This window comes from Dasypus novemcinctus, chromosome 15 (genome assembly GCF_030445035.2).
Source record: "Dasypus novemcinctus isolate mDasNov1 chromosome 15, mDasNov1.1.hap2, whole genome shotgun sequence".
Classification (NCBI taxonomy): Eukaryota; Metazoa; Chordata; class Mammalia; order Cingulata; family Dasypodidae; genus Dasypus; species Dasypus novemcinctus.
In genome coordinates this window covers 79681464-79698520 of record NC_080687.1, presented here as the reverse complement: position 1 = coordinate 79698520, position 17057 = coordinate 79681464, and the positions used below count along the sequence as shown (strand labels likewise).

The 17057-nt window shown below is 36.9% G+C and overlaps 1 protein-coding gene across 1 annotated transcript in view; it reads right to left on the bottom strand.

Moving 5' to 3' along the window:
• DIAPH3 (diaphanous related formin 3) overlaps positions 1-17057 on the bottom strand; it is a 564743-nt gene that overhangs the window by 477924 nt on the left and 69762 nt on the right. The window contains exon 4 of the mRNA XM_058276598.1: positions 12005-12109. Coding sequence (XP_058132581.1) covers positions 12005-12109 — 105 coding nt within the window. The remainder of the gene's footprint in view (positions 1-12004; positions 12110-17057) is intronic.

Here is a 17057-nt window from a genome sequence, read left to right as displayed (position 1 = left end):
TGCTCAAGCACTGAGGCAAGAACCAGATATAAAAGGCATTCAAATTGGAAATGAAGAAGTCAAAATTTCATTATTTGCAGAAGACATGATCCTATACATAGAAAATCCTGAGAGTTCTACAACAAAGCTTCTAGAACTCATAAATGAGTTTAGGAAAGTCGCAGGTTATAAGATCAATGTGCAAAAATCAACAGCATTTCTGTACACCAATAATGAGCAAGATCAGGAGGAAATCAAGAAACAAATACCATTTACAATAGTAAATAAAAAAATCAAATATTTAGGAATAAATTTAACTAAAGATGTAAAAAACTTATACACTAAGAACTATACAAGACTGTTCAAGGATCAAAGAAGACCTAAATAAATGGAAGAATATTCCTTGTTCATGGATAGGAAGACTAAATATCATTAAAATGTCTATCCTACAAAAAATGATCTACACATTCAATGCAATCCCAATAAAAATCAACACAGCCTTCTTTAAGGAACTAGAAAAACTAACTATGAAATTTATTTGGAAAGGAAAGAGGCCCCGAATAGCCAAAGACATATTGAAAAAAGAAAAACGAAATTGGAGGAATCACACTACCGGACTTCAAAACATACTACAAAGCTACAGTAGTGAAAACAGCATGGTATTGGCATAAGGAGAGACACACAGACCAATGGAATCGAACTGAAAGTTCTGATATAGAACTTCATATATATAGCCATATAATATTCGATAAAGCCACCAAACCCTCTCAACTGGGAGAGAATGGCCTATTCAACAAATGGTGCCTGGAGAACTGGATAGCCATATGTAGAAGAATGAAAGAGGGTTACCATCTCACACCTTATACAAAGATCAACTCAAGATGGATCAAAGACCTAAATATAAGAGCCAAGACCATAAAAACCTTGGAAAGCAGTGTAGGGAAACATCTACAGGACCTTGTAATAGGAAATGGCTTCATGAATATCACACCAAAAGCACAAGCAGCAAAAGAACAAATAGATAAATGGGACTTCCTCAAAATTAAAGCCTTCTGCACCTCAAAGGAGTTTGTCAAGAAAGTAAAAAGGGAACCCACACAATGGGAGAAAATATTTGGCAACCATATATCTGATAAGAGACTTATAACTTGCATATATAAAGAACTCCCATATCTTGAAAATAAAAAGATAAACAACCCATTTAAAAAATGGGAAAAAGATTTAAACAGACACTTCTCCAAAGAAGAAATACAAATGGCTAAAAAGCACATGAAAAAATGCTCCAAATCTCTAGCTATCAGGAAAATGCAAATCAAAACTACAATGAGATACCATCTTACTCCCATAAGATTGGCAGCTATGAAAAAAACAGAAGAATACAAATGCTGGAGAGGATGTGAAGAAATGGGAACACTCATCCACTGCTGGTGGGAATGCAGAAGGATCCAACCATTCTGGAGGACAGTTTGGCGGTTTCTCAAAAAACTAACCATAGATTTGCCATATGACCCAGCAATACCACTGCTGGGTATATACCCAGTAGAACTGAAAACAAGGACACAAACCGATATATGCACACCAATGTGCATAGCACCATTGTTCACTATCGCCAAAAGTTGGAATCAACCCAAATGCCCATCAACATATGAGTGGATCAATAAAATGTGGCATATACATACAATGGAATACTACTCGGCTTTAAGAACAAATACACTACAAACACACGTGATAACATGGATGAATCTTGAGAACCTTATGCTGAGTGAAGCAACCCATGCATTGAAGGACAAATATTACATGACCTCAATGATATGAAATAAGCAAGCTGCCTCAGAGAGCTAGAGACTGGAAGATAGGCTTACAGGAAATCGGGGGGTGGAGGAAGGATGTGAGCCGACGTCTGCAGGGGTGGAATCTATGATGAGCTGGTGGTAAGTATGAGCAAAAAAAGAGATAAAATGGGGGCAAGGGGTTGCCTTTGGGTGGGGCTTTGCAGGTTTGAGGAGGGCTGGGGATGGGCGGATGGGTAATAGTGCCCAAAAAATTGGGGGGAGGGAGGGGCAACATACGAACATAGGAGAGTGTCAGGTGTTGGTTGAGAGTAAAATGCTGAGAAAGCTGTACCAAAATATAATTAAGAGGGTTACCTGTTTAGGATGCTCAGAGGGGATGGTCTGACACGGGGCGGACTCCTGGGGAATGTCTGAATGCTCATTTTGCCAGGGTGGGTTGTACCATTGGATAGAGACCCAAGTAGTGAGAGTGGGGGTGGACCCACATCCTGGGGAGGACTAATGCCATCAAAAAAGAGGGAACAGTATCTCTTGAGAGAAAGGGTGGCTCCCAGGGCATTAGGGCAGTTGAGCAAGTCAGGCCCTGAACACTCTTGCAAGTATCTCTGGATGTGGCTCCTCAGGAAATGGAGATAGGCTGTCGCTGTGGGTCCCAAGGGGAGGGGAAAATGGATGTTGAATGGATGGAACCAAGGTAAATGTGGGGGTAAGAGAGGAGTTTCGCGAGAGTACACAAGGATGGATATAAAACATGTAATGTTACACCAAAAACACATAGGGAATGACAGAGTAATAATGTAAACCATAATGTAAAACATAGGATAACTAAAAATTTAGAAAACTGTATACCCTAAAGTATGGACCACAATGTAAGCACAGATGTCACCTTGTTTGAAAGCTATTGTCTCAGAGTCTGTACATCAGTTTAAGTAAATATGATATCAATAAGTTATAAGAATATCGCTGTGGAAGGGAAAAGGTTTTATGGTGGATGTGTGGGAGTACTGCATATTGTATATATGAATTACTGTGATCTAAGGCTCTTGTGAAGAGAAGCTCAATAATTAGGAAAAAAAGAAAAGAAAAAGATAGGATGTAGAATTTTTCCAAATCAATACATATTCTATATGTAACCTTTAAACTCATCGCTATATTCCATTTTACTAGTAAGGGATCCTGACGTTATATTGGGCTTCACTTTTCATGAAGTTTTGGATCACAGAGTGGTTCAACAACAGCAGTGGAAGAATACTGGTATAGGATGTTATTGACAGGTGATATATGGTTGACAGGGAGTTATAAAGGGCATATGTCCAAGGTGAATGGTAATGTTTGGATATACTCATAGTAGCAACAATTAAAAACAACAGCTGGGGGGCTACTGGGTTCCTGGCCGGGGGTGCTCTGTCATGGTCCCTAGGGGAGCAGCGGCAGACCCCCAGCTGCAATGGTAAGGACCAGGAAGGAATGAGGGTCCAACAGTGAGCCCCTGATACTAATGACTATGCGTGTGAGCCTATACACCTGAAATAAGAACAAGGCCTACAGCAGCACTGTGCCTAGGAGTTTCCTCCTGACAGCCTTCATGTTACTCAAATGTGAATAGTCTTGAAGCCAAACTCAGCATGTAAATGCAGTGCATTCCCCCCAGCGTGGGACATGACACCCAGGGATGAGCCTCCCTGGCACCGAGGGATCACTACAAAGTACCAGCTGATGATGCAACTAGAAAATGACCTTGAATTAAAGTTTCAACGTGGACCAGCAGAATATCCCTGTCTACATATAACAACAGGAGTTTAAAATGCTGTTTGACCTAATGTAAGGGGGAAATGGAAAGGAGAAATGAGTTTATATGGCTATGAGTCTCTAAAAAAGAGTCTGGAGGTTGTCAGAAGGATTGCCCTTATGCACACCTGAGCAGAGTCTCAGAGACAGATAAAGTAGATACAACAACCCCAGGTATTGGTTCTTTTGAGGGCTAAAGAGACCCACAGGTTCTATGGTCATGGCAGATGGGGTTCACTGCCATGTCAGATGGCCCTTCTTTGGAGCTGGTGTTTCTGCGCGATGGAGCTGGACACAGATGGAATCTCTTTTCACAAGACTTTCATGCTACTTTACTGGAATTGTAGTTGGTGCTGGGGTTTAAGATATATCTAGGGGATTTGAATCTCTGGACTGACAATATGATAGCCAGGCCCTGAGCCTCAACAGACTTAAACACCTACACTCTGATTTATTGGACTTACCCCACTCAGCTAACATGGAGTTGAAGAATGTCAACCACCACACCATGGAGCCTAAAGTGCCTACAACTGAAAGCAGGAGGATTGCATCCAGTATCCATGTGGAATCTAAGCCTCCTCTTGACATAGATGTGCAATGGATACAACCAATCCAAGGTCCACAGAGAAAATGTGGCATTGGTGTGGGAAAAGTGGCCATGGTGGCTACTGGGTGCGGGGAATGGGAGGAAGAGATGAGATGCAGAGGCGTTTTTGGGACTTAAGAGTTGTCCTGGGTGGTGTTTCAGGGACAATTACCGAACACTGTAGATCCTCCCAGGGCCCACTGGATGGAACGTGGGAGAGTATGGGCTATGATGTGGACCATTGACCATGAGGTGCAGCAGTGTTCAGAGATATACTTACCAAATGCAATGGATGTGTCATGATGATGGGAGAGAGTGTTGCTGTGGGGGGAGCAGTGGGGTGGGGGCAGTGGGGTTGAATGGGACCTCATATTTTTTGAATATAATATATTTTTTAAAATGAATAAAAAAATTAAAAATAAATAAATAAAATGACTAACAAAAAAATAAAATAATACTACTAATAAGGAAAAATGAGAGAAAACAAAACAAAAAGAACCACTTGTTCTTTTACTAGTGTCTGAAAATGTTTTCCAATATTAGCATGTGAAACTAATCCTAAGCAAGAAATGCAGATACTGAAAGGCATGAAAACGTGCTCACTAATATTATAAAATTAACAAATCAATACTAATACTAACCAATCAATTCTAGATTTTCAATCTAGAGAAAATACACACAAATATGAATCTCAAAACATAAGATATCTTCTAGTATCTGCCTAGATGGTAAACATGCCTTGAAGGACGGTACTACAGAATACCTTGTCATGTCTTCCTTTTCCATACATAAGAACACCATACCCTACTGAGCTAAAGCAAGTGACTTTTCAAAATACTTTTAATTAGGAAATATATATATATGTTGTGGGAAACTGGCTTATCTGCTCCTTATTGTAAATGTTACACCTGTTCTATGGCAGATGTTGCAGTTCTTAGATTTTGCAGTTGTTCCCTATTATTATAGATGATGTTGCAGTTCTAATAGCAAACAGCTGCTTGGTAGTTTCCAATAAATATGAGGTGGAAACTAGGGTCAAGACTCTCCGTTCCAGAAGCTGTGATTTTCCTGGTCCCATTTTTATCTCTGTCCTTTATTTTGTAAAGTTCTGCATTGCCTTCCCTTCGAACCAACCTATTGTGAGCTGATTGCAGCATATATATATGTGTGTATGTGTATGTATACACACATACAGATACATATATATACATATACATTCATACACATGAAAATTTATAATCTCATACTTAATTCAAACTCAGAGTCATTTCATCATGCTGTTTAAAACACTTTTATTAGTCTTGCCGTGTGCCTTTTAAAGTTATGTTCTATAATATTTTATTTCTTGTTAGTCTGAGTAAGAAAGGCAAAAATACTTATGGGTTCAAGGTGGAAAGTAAAACATTATACAAACTTTTCCAATAAATTCCTCAGCGGAGCCTTCACTTAGAAACCAGCTGACAAGGAAGGAAAATACTGAAAAGTAGAAAAGGCAACAAACTTCGAGGAGCTATAAAAAAAGGAATTCTGCTTCTTCACTAGGAAGAAGAAATAATAAAAATAAAGGAAAATAAAGAAAAAAAGAGAAAAAGAGGGGAGCAGAGGTAGCTCAGTGATGAGCTCCTGCTTCCCATGTAGAAGGTTCAGGACTCAATCCCTGGTACTTCATTTAAGAAAAAACTGAACACAAGAAGGAAGGAAAGGGTGAACCTTCTAATTAAGAATCTGAGAAACATGCCATTAAATATTCCCTAACAGATAATAGCCCACCAAAATGAGCACATTGCTTGCAGCTGGGATACAGATGAGCAGAAGAGAAGGGGGGAAGCTACAAGAATTTTTGGTTCCAAGCTATTATTACAGGGGAACTTTTAATTATAAATATAAATTTAGAAGAGAAAATTTTAAGCATTTTATCCATACCTAATGGTCCAACCAAAAGAGACTAAGAGCTAACATTTAATTGTCGGTTAAAATCTGTATGTTAGTAAATTATCTGGAGAGTCTCATCATCTTGGTATATAAAGGTAAATTGCTCTAGGTCACAGGACACTCTTGCATGACGGTTTTGTAAGTTCACCTCTGTAATAAAAACATATTTTAAAAAATAATAGGGTGAGTTGGGGGGAAAATACACCAAATGTAGGAAAAGGATTATAGTTAGTAGAAGTATTTTGACGATGCTCTTGCATAGTTTGTAACAAATATTTCACAACAATGCAAGGTGTTAATCGACAGGTGATATATGAGGTTACACATGTTTATTTTGTAAGTTCACAACTTTTACGATATACTTATTGTTTATATGTTCATGAATGAATGATATACTTCAAGAAATATATATATATTTTAAAAAGTAAATTAGTAGGCTAGGTAGGGGAAGGAAGAGAAGATTCCAAAAGCACTGATGAGCAAATGTTCATCTCTACTAAAGAATTCTTGGAGACATAACAAAGACATTACACTACATAACATAGAGCAAAATTTCCCTCAAAAACTCTTCAAATCTCTCCTCTCTCGCACTCTTTCTCCAAAGCTCATTTCCTGGCAAAGGACCAGGCCTCCTTCTTGTTCTCCTTCCCTGTCTCTCAAACGGCCTCCCTGAGCCGCCTCCTCCCTCTCTGCTCCCGTCTTGCCATGTCTGACTCTCTTCCTCCTGGATCTTCACCTCCTTCCAGGGGCCTGCTTTCACTTTTCTAGTTTGCAAGATTTCAGCCTCTCAGGACTTCTCCAGTTTTCTATTGCCACAGATTACCCTGAAAAGCCCTAAAAACGAACTAAGAAATAAAAGAGTCTTCTCAATGGATGAGAAAGGAAGGTATAGTGAATGTTTTATTTCTACTAATCTTTGTGATAGAGAGGGGAAAATGTATCTTATTGATCTAAAATCCAATCTTCACAGGTATCCTTTAAAACATATTCCTTAAATGTGTGCAATTAACCCATGGCTTTCTGAAAAAATTAAACCATGTCTTTCTGTTAACCCTATCATGGGAGACTTCTATATTTCCCAGACATAAGTCTGTTGATAGTTTACCCTGAGTACAACTCAAGTAGAAAAGAAAATTTAAAAGAAAAGAAAAGAACACCCAATATACCTGGTGTCAGAGATACAGGGTGTAATATATCCAAACAAACAAGAAAATTTGGTTAAAGTAGCAACTTTATATTTCCTAAGCCTGGTTTGTCCACCCAATGCATAATAATCCTTACTACGAAAATCATCTCTTTATAATATCTACACAAGTGCTTTGGAAATTTTAAGGAGAAAAAAAGTTTAAAAACAATTAAACCACACTAAGGAATGAGAACTATACTGTACTACTCACATTTAGGTTAAGCATAATTAAATACATTAAATAGTAAACTTTTATATTAATATCTAATTTCCTTTCATTGAGAAAACAGTCAACCTTCTTATTTAGGTGTGACTGCAGAGAACATCCTCTGTTCTGTTCCAGAGTTTTCTTCATCTTGTACAGTTAGGGAATTGTAGATCCTCTCCAGCTTGGACTATGATCTGACATCCTATTTTCTTTATTTTTCTTTTTTTTTTTTTTAAAGATTTATTTATTTATTTAATTCCCCCCCTCTTCCCCCGTTGTCTGTTCTCTGTGTCTCTTTGCTGCGTCTTGCTTCTTTGTCTGCTTCTGTTTTCGTCACTGCACTGAAAGTGTGGGCGGCGCCATTCCTGGACAGGCTGCACTTTCTTTCACACTGAACGGCTCTCCTTACGGGGCGCACTCCTTGCGTGTGGGGCTCCCCTACGGGGGGAAACCCCTGAGTGGCAGGGCACTCCTTGCGCGCATCAGCTGCGCATGGGCCAGCTCCACACGGGTCAAGGAGGCCCGAGGTTTGAACCAGGGACCTCCCATGTGGTAGACGGACGCCCTAACCACTGGGCCAAGTCCGTTTCCCTGACATCCTATTTTCAAGGTCCTTACCACTAATTACAGTCTCACCATCTGGCTATGTAGTCAAGCAAAAGGAAAATCTGCATTATTCTTTTTGAGGGAAGTTTTGTCCAATAAACTTGCTACTAAACACATCAGGCGAGTCATTGTTTTAGTTTCCTAGGCTGCTCAAGCAAAGATCATGAAATGGGAATTTATTTGCTCACAGTTTTGAGGTTAGGAAAAAGTCCAAATTAAGGCAATGGTTTCTCCCCAAAATCTGTGGCTTTCTGGAGTTGACAACTGATGATCCTTGCTCCTTAGCTTGTCACATGGTAAAGCATATGGCAGCATTTCCTGGTCTATCCCTTTTCTTCTATGTTCCATTGATGTTTAGCTTCTGGCTGCTCCCTCTGGTTTTCACTCTCTCTGAATTTCATTCCATTTATAAAAGAATCCAGAAATAGGATTAAGACCCATCCTGACTGACACCTTCACTGAAGAAACCTCATCAAAAGTTCCTATTTACAATGGGTTCACACCCACAGGAATGCACTATGTTTAAGAACTTGTTTTTCTGGGGTACATAGCTCCAAACCACCACAGTCATTTACCAGAGAGTGCCTTAAAATATCTCTCTCATATCTAAGTTGAGTACACTGGGTTTGGGGAGAGTTTTTTGAAGATGCTCCTTCCAATGGAAAGAGTAATTTTGAGACTGAATTAGAGCTAAAAAGAGATCTCACTTAGGCAATAACATACCTGATGGTATTATCAGAATGCTTACATCAACAAAAGAAAAAATCAGCCTAAAGTGGATGAGGTGTCACTGGAGGCAGCATGCATCAGGTCTGAGCAGGAGCTCCATGGTGTCAAGCTCCCAGCATCCCACAGCATCTTACAACCATGGGCAATTGCCTCCTCTGGTTCCTATCATAAGGGAGGGAAACCATTCTCAGAAGCTCCCCAGCAGACCTGCCCATCAGATTTTATTGGCCTTCCCTCGATCACATATCTATGCACTAGGAAATTGAGAAAACACATGTCTGGCATTTTCAGCCTCTAAATGTGACATTTATTTAATAAAACTGTAATAATTTTTCCCAAATATAGAAATTCACTTTTACCTTTTAACTACTACACTCAAACACACTAAGGTCTTGGAAATAACCTTGTTTATTGATGGTATTTTCTTTTCTATTCTATAAAACAAGATCATATTTTAGGGCTGGTTTGAGGTAGCATTTCTCAAACATCTTCAAATCATCATACTATTTTCAAATATATATATATGAATAGCATGTCCACAAAAGAATACCTTAAAGTGAATTCTAAGGCTAAACTCAGAACAAAAGTTTATCTGTACTCTACCTCCCCAGAGCTCACCTGTTCCTTCCTCCAGCCCTCATGCCTGCTCTATGTTTAGCCCAACCCACCACCCCCCAACCCCACTCATGGTTACCAGAGGTTATGAGAGGAGGAAAAGGGAAGAGCAGGTAGAACATAGGGCTTTTTTAGGACACTGGAATTGTTCTGCATGATATTGCAATGACAGATACAGGCCATTATACATTTTGTCAAAACCTATAAATCTTGTATTACAAAGTATAAGCTACAGACCATGGTTAGTAGCAATGCTTCAATATTTGTTCATCAACTGTAATGAACGTACCACACTAACATAAGATGTTAATAATAAGTGAAAATGTGAGAGGGGGAGGAGTAGGATATATAAGAATCCCCTATATTCTTTATATAACTTTTTTGTAATCTAAAATTTATTTAAAAATAAAATTATAAAAAAAGTATATCTGACAGACTTCCCACATCCTCTCTAGAACACTCTATCTATGAATTTTGATTGTTTTTCTCAGAGTAACTTCTGTAATCATCAAATGTAAATACCTAGAATAAATGTTTTTGTATTTCCAGAACAAAAATAGGTAACTAACTGTTCAACTTGCACTTTCTATAATGCTATCTGCCAAACTGTTCAGAACTCTACAGGAAACACCATGATCCCCCACACACTAATTAAATAAGGCAATACTGTGATCATACCCTAGATAACTATTCTAGTTCATTCCTTAAAATTTAATTATCTAATTCTGGTAAATAAATTCCAGTCAAAAATAGAGGATTAAAGTTTTAAATATGTGAGTGCAAACTGAAATAGATCCATTATGACAAAGTTCAAAACAGGTTTGTTTTTCTATAAAAGTCTATTTATTATCTAAGATTTAAGAATTAAAATGCACCAGCATGCCAAAGTTTTGTAAACCAGTACTAACTAATCTATCTATTATAATTATTTTAAGTGAATTCACGCTTGTTGGAATTTGGAGTTAAAATTCCCACACAGGGCAGCCTTCTCTGAGTACCCTATATAAAAAGGATACACCATATCCTCTCACTCTGTTCAGTTTCTCCACATCTTGTTTTGCCTCCTATTACTTATGTGTTTATGCGTTTCCATCTGTCTCATCTACTAGAATGCTGCAATGTTGGAGCTCTATCTCCGATGCTTAGAATAATGCCTGACATATTGACACTTAATAAACTTGAACTGAGTGAACATATGGACATCTTAGAAATGTGGATTCATAAATAAATTTCATAAATTAAAACATTTTTAATTATGGTGTAGCAATTTCAACAGCAATAAACTAATCACAAAGAAAAATAAAAAATAAGTAACTGCCACCCCACCAATACTACCAAGAGGCAACTACCAGTAATAAAATATCAATTATGTTCTAAACATGGAATAAATGATTTAATTTAATTCTGAAACCTAGGCTATGTTATGGGTATTATTTCCATTTCATGGATGTGAAAATTGAGGATCAGAGAGGTAAAATAAGAAGCCCAAAGACAAATGGAGGATAAATAAGCAGATCCAGAACTGTGGATTCTTAAACCCCCAAAGCTAATTTGTGTTCTCTAAGTATCATTAAGTGACAAAAACAATTAGTATCCCAAAAGCAGGAGATGGAGCCCATCCACATGAAGAGCTGGAAAATGTACAGTGCACAATGTGATTTCTACAACTGAAGATCAGGCTGCCAAAACATGAAACATGTTTAAAAATTAAACATCACTTGAGTTTTTCTTCCAAAAGAAATACCTCAGAGTCAGACTATTCTGGTAGATAAATGGAGTTTAAGTATAAATAACTTATATTCTTGTAAATAGGTCTTAGGTTAAAGTCTCTAGTGAAAACCACAATGTGTTAAGCAATTTTTCTCTAATCCAATTCTATTTTAAATTCAGCCAAAATAATCTTCTACTGTCTTTTTACTGATCACTTCTCATTAGTTTCTATTTTATATCTTTCATCCAATCTATTTATTCACAATTTTTATATGACTGGCCAAGCTCATTTGTCATCCATGAAATAAATACATTTGATTCTATGTGCCACTTAGGGTTTATTAGATATTCAGTCATTACTTCCACTGACATATTTCATGTTTCCCTAGAAAATTGGCAGCCATGTGGATATTTAATACTCCTTTCAATGTAAACATTTATAATTGTTACAAGGTAATTATATCCAGAGAAATTTACATTAAAGAGATGCCTCTAAGCTACTAGCATGTATCCTCAGCTAGAATAAAATCACAATCTCTTTTCTACAATACAAATATCATCCCTATTTATAAATGACATTAGAGATCAATAACCATCTTTATTCACGAATATGGAAAGGTTTCTCGAGTAGGTAGACCAACCACAGTGTTTCCTAGCAACATGATTGGCTAAAAAACAAAAACAGTTTAAAAGTTATAAGATGGAAAATATTTTTAAATTAAACTTATAAAATACTTGATTGTATTTTTATTTCGACATTTAAAAGTCTCTGATTACGGCGGCCCACAAATTTAAGCACTTCATTAGGCAAACCCATTGTCTTACATACTACATGTTTCAGCAGTATTTTTCAATTTGACAGCTTTACTTACTGTCTTAGAAGCAGTATTAATGTACTGCATCACCATTTCCTTTTTGATACTGAGGTCCTTTTCCCGCAATGGTGCCTTTTTATCTTCATTTAAATTCATATCTTCCTGGAAAACACAATTAAAAAGCCTCATTTCAGAATCTAAGTAGAGTAGCAATTCCATATACACTATGAACAAAAATCAATAATTTGTGACTAAAGCAGCATTAATTGTTTTGGGAATGATTTACATGTAGTTCTGCCTGGAGGAAGGAGAGAGAAAAGAGCTGGTGAGGCAGTAAAGAAGATATTCCAGATCAATTTAGTAAATAAAACACATATATCAGGAAAACTTTCTCTAAATTCACAGCAGGCTAGTGAAATTACATACATCGCTATAGATAATTGAAAAGTTCTGCCGTTTATAATGTTTTTAGGATTAACAATTTATATATATTATTTTCATGGCTGTACCTGAAACTATCTTGCATCATTTTGAAAGAGCTGCCCCATATATATAGTAAAGTTAAAAGTAAATAAAGCAACCATTTTCCAGACTCTGACAGCTGCAAGCACATATTGTCATCAAATACCTACCACTGATCCCTGTAAGAGGCAAAAATTCTATAGTTTTGTCTTTTCCCCACCCCTATTAAAAAATATTCCTGAGGTAGATAATTTATTTAATGTTTGATATCACATGAAAGTTACAGTCATACAAAGAAGTACCACTTAAAAATCTAGCATTACTCAACGGCACCAATGAAAATAAGGGTTTAAGTAAACAAGATCTTGCTACAGGCAATTCAACTAATATACAAATCAGGTATATCCTCATAAATATATGAATTGCTCTAAGGCTCCATCAGTTAAGTTGCTTAAACAAGGACTATGCTGGCAAAGAAAGGGGGGCTGGCTGAAAAAGAAGGGCAGCTCAAATGGATTTCTTTCTGATTTTAGGCTTGGGTCATTTGTGAAATGCAATATAAAACACTTGATTGTATATAAACTCCATATCCACTCACAAACAGAGCCATAAAAATCAGAACTTTGGATCACCTATAAAGTCCAGCAAGTTAAATTTCTACCAAGTTTTAGAAAGGTACTACATTCATCAGACACTGTAGTTTATGCCTTTAGCTGACTCAGTTTTTAGATAACCCTTTAAATACTTAAAAGTAAAAAATCCCTTTCTTTATTTGTTTTATCTTGATAAAAATATTAGGATCTTAGATGTTCCAGTAAAGTAGTGATTAGTAATTGCCATTCTTGCTGTTCTATTTTGTTTCATATCTTTTTCTCTATAGGCCAAATACCAACTAGAAAGTATTTTGGATATTTTGGAAATTTCTGGGGGCATTTTATCTGTCACAGTGATTGTGGTTGATTTATAGGGGCCAGGTGTGCTAGACAATTCACAACACAAAAGCTAGTCCTGCATAAGAAATAACCATCCTGGGTTCCACAGAGAGATTCATAAAGCTGAAAAAAGAGAGTAATAACTATCTGACCCTAGACTCTAACTCAATGGAATTAGATGAAAAATGTAAAATGCAATCAATATGTAAAATGTCACAAATTAAATAATTTCTAGTTCTTGGTTTTTTAATAAACATTGAGTTTACCAGGAATCCAAGACTCTAAATTACAATTTCTCTGTGCTTTTTTTTTTTAAAGCTTTACTAAAAAGTGTGCTTCATTTCTGAAATTTAGATATCTGAAGGCAATGCTACTTGTGGTATCTGAATAACCAAAAGAGTGCACCTGTATCAGTCTGCACTGTAGCTGTCACACTCCTAATGGCTTGAAGCAGACATTCAAGAATGTGACTGCTTTATTGTAACTTCTTGAGTATCCATAGCTAATTATTTCTAAGGAAATACATATTAATTTATTATATAGTACAGTTAAGGCATTGTATTAATTTTTTAAATTATGAGTGAATTATCTATAAAGATTTTCTGGAGGAAGGCAGTAAAGAAGTTAGGGACTAATTATTAAAGGAGGGAAGGGGAGAGTAGGTCTTAGAGCACTGAGAACCTCTCTTTTAAATTATTCTCTATATTTTTCTTTTCATTCTAACTGAATAAGCATGATGCAGCCTCTTTAATCAGTATGCTAAAATATTTAACAGATACGGATTACTAAAAAACATAAAGCACTTTATTCATGACTGAAATCAAAATAAAATTTCAAAAAGTGGGCCATTTTGGAAAGGTGACATCTTCAGGATAATATCTGCTCATGGGTGAAAAAAAGGTATATTAGGAAATAAGGAAAAGACTCCGAGTTATCCCAACCTCTTTTCTCTGGCTTATCCCACTTGTCTTGTTTAAATATGTCACGTACCTTACTGACAAAAGTGGGATTATGATCCCTGTTTAAAAAAAAGGAGGGGTGCCAAAGAAGAGATGATACTACGTTGGAATCAACTACCTACTACCATAAACCCTTCAGGAGCACTGACTAGGCATCTAACAGGTGGTTATTCTCCTACATGTCCTGGAAGAAATGCCTTTGTAACAAGTAAGAAAATCTTTGCCCTCTGCAAAAGGAAAAAGAAAAGGGAGAGATGGAAAGTATAATATGTATGGAGATATAAGGGGTTCTGGATTTTTAGAATATATTTTAAATTCCTATCTATAGGGAAAGGAAACAAAGAAGAATACTCTGAGGTAGTGGCACTCAACTTTTGGGGGTCACAAAGTCCTTGGGGAATTTATTGAAAGTCCTACTCACTCCCTCCCCTCAGGAAAATGCACAATATTCATTTTATGTACAATTCCAAAGAGGTTAAGCTTTTCCCTAGGTTATCCAAAAAAAATTGGGGGATGGTATTGCCAAGCATCTTCATTTAATAAACCCCTGCCTTAAGGGACTATCTTCAGCATGAGTCTGAATACCACATAGCCTAAGTTACAGTAAAGACAATTTAATAACAGAAATTAAATAACTTTTCAAAGCTCACTGGTCACTACATGAACAAAACAGATGCTTTTTCCAAGTAATCATGTGTTCCTTGTGAGAAAGTCATCAATTTTTTGTGTTTCCCTGTTTACATTATCATATTGCATGCCCCTTGTCTTAACCTGAGCCTGAGACTGGGATTTCAGATGCAGGTAACTTATAGAAGGGATAAAGAGAGTGAGGGAAGCAATACAGGCCAGGAAAATGAGTCAAATCAAGATGTGGCCTCTGCTGTGCAAGACTAAATATACAAATGGACAATAAACAGAGAAAAATGACCCACTATCAGCAGCAACCAGTCCAGGAAGCCACATCACAATCCCTGTAATAGTCAACCCAAAATAACTAGGTCTTGATCAGTATCCCTAATTTGTGCCTCTCATTTCCAACTCAGGACCAAATGGAGAAAGCTAAATATGCTTCCCTAACCAATCACAGAGGATGCTCCACTTCTAGTTAGCCTGTCTCCAGCTTCCCCATGACAACATCCTCCAATCAAGGCAGACCTGAAGTCTTCCCCTTTTCCCAATGAACAGATTTCCACTCCCCTGCCTGCCTTTGTGTCTCGGCCAAATGCAAATGATAGTGGTTGGCTCCTGTACTATAGCAAGCTCTGAATAAACACTCCCTACTTGTTCTTTGGGTAGTCTTTGTTTATTTCACAGCTAGATTCTCACTTCAGCCAGAATGACACCAAGTCTGTCTCAGCTTGAGGTAAAGATCAGCTTCCACACATCCAAGTCAGTCAGTCACCCGCTACCAGGCCCCAGTTCCTCTGGAGGCAAATCGCCTAAGGTGAAACCATGAGACATTTGGACCAACTCACATATCACCTGGCAATCAGTGCTCCAGTCTGGTGTAGAGGGCCTGGGAAGGGCACCATGAGCAAACACTACAACATTTGAAAATAAGTTCCTCTATATTAAAGTAAGGCTTCTTTCTAAACAGAACTGAATAAATACAGAAACTCACAAATGAACAAATTCTTTCATTCAAATATAGGTCAGCACACCCACTATACTGCAGAAGTATAAAAATGAAACTACAGCTGTAAATTTTAAAACAGCCCTGAAATGGAAATTGATTTCAATATATCAGTATGCCAATATAAATGTATGTATTTCATCGAATGTTTACTATAGTAAGATACTGAGTAAGGAAATATATAGAATGTATAACTGATGAGTAATTTAAATGTGCCTAAAATTTCAGTGGCTATGTAAGATAAATAAATAACATCTCCCCTTAAAATGGCAAAAGCATATCAGCTGGCAGTTTGGCAAAATATACCTCATTCAAAAAATTATTTGAACACATAACAATTCAAAACTTTAGTTTCTGTCTGAAGAACATATTGTTGTTAAAATTCTATGAAAAATTAGCAACATACGTTATAAATTAACTCATATCACTACTTTCAAATACATATAGGCAGATCTGCCTGAGGAAATTGGGAGTTGCAATATCACAAAGTAAATTTCTTTTGGTTAATTACTGTCTAATTAAAAACTACACATAAACTGAATCACTATTCAAGTCTGACTGGCACTAGGGACAGAATTCAGAAATACAAAGAAGAAACACTGCAAAAAAAAGGTTGTTGTTTTTTAAATTGATATATGGGAACACAGTTATGCCACCAAAAAAGATCAGGGTTAAAAAGACCAAACTGAGGTTGTACCAGAAAAAAAAAAAAGGACTCAAAAAAATGGGGATAAGGGAAGGATATCAAAGAGAATCAATCTCAAAGAACACCCAGTGAGTAATGAAGATGTTCTAAAATTGATTGAGGTAATGACACCGTTACTCTGTGATGAAAATGAGATCCACTGAGGATACACTTTGAATGGATTGTACAAAGCATGGTACCGTATAACACAGGGAATCCAGTAGTGGATGATGGTTAATAGGACAAATACGAGAACATTTTCTTTTGAACAAAGATATGATACTAATATAGGGTTTTAATAATTTGGGTGGGTTGGGGGAAACATACGCTAACTCTATGATTTGGACTTAGTTAGTATTAGTATTTTGATGAAGCTCTTTCATAGTTTTGTAACATATGTTTCACAACAACGCAAGGTGGTGGTGATGGGAGATGTATG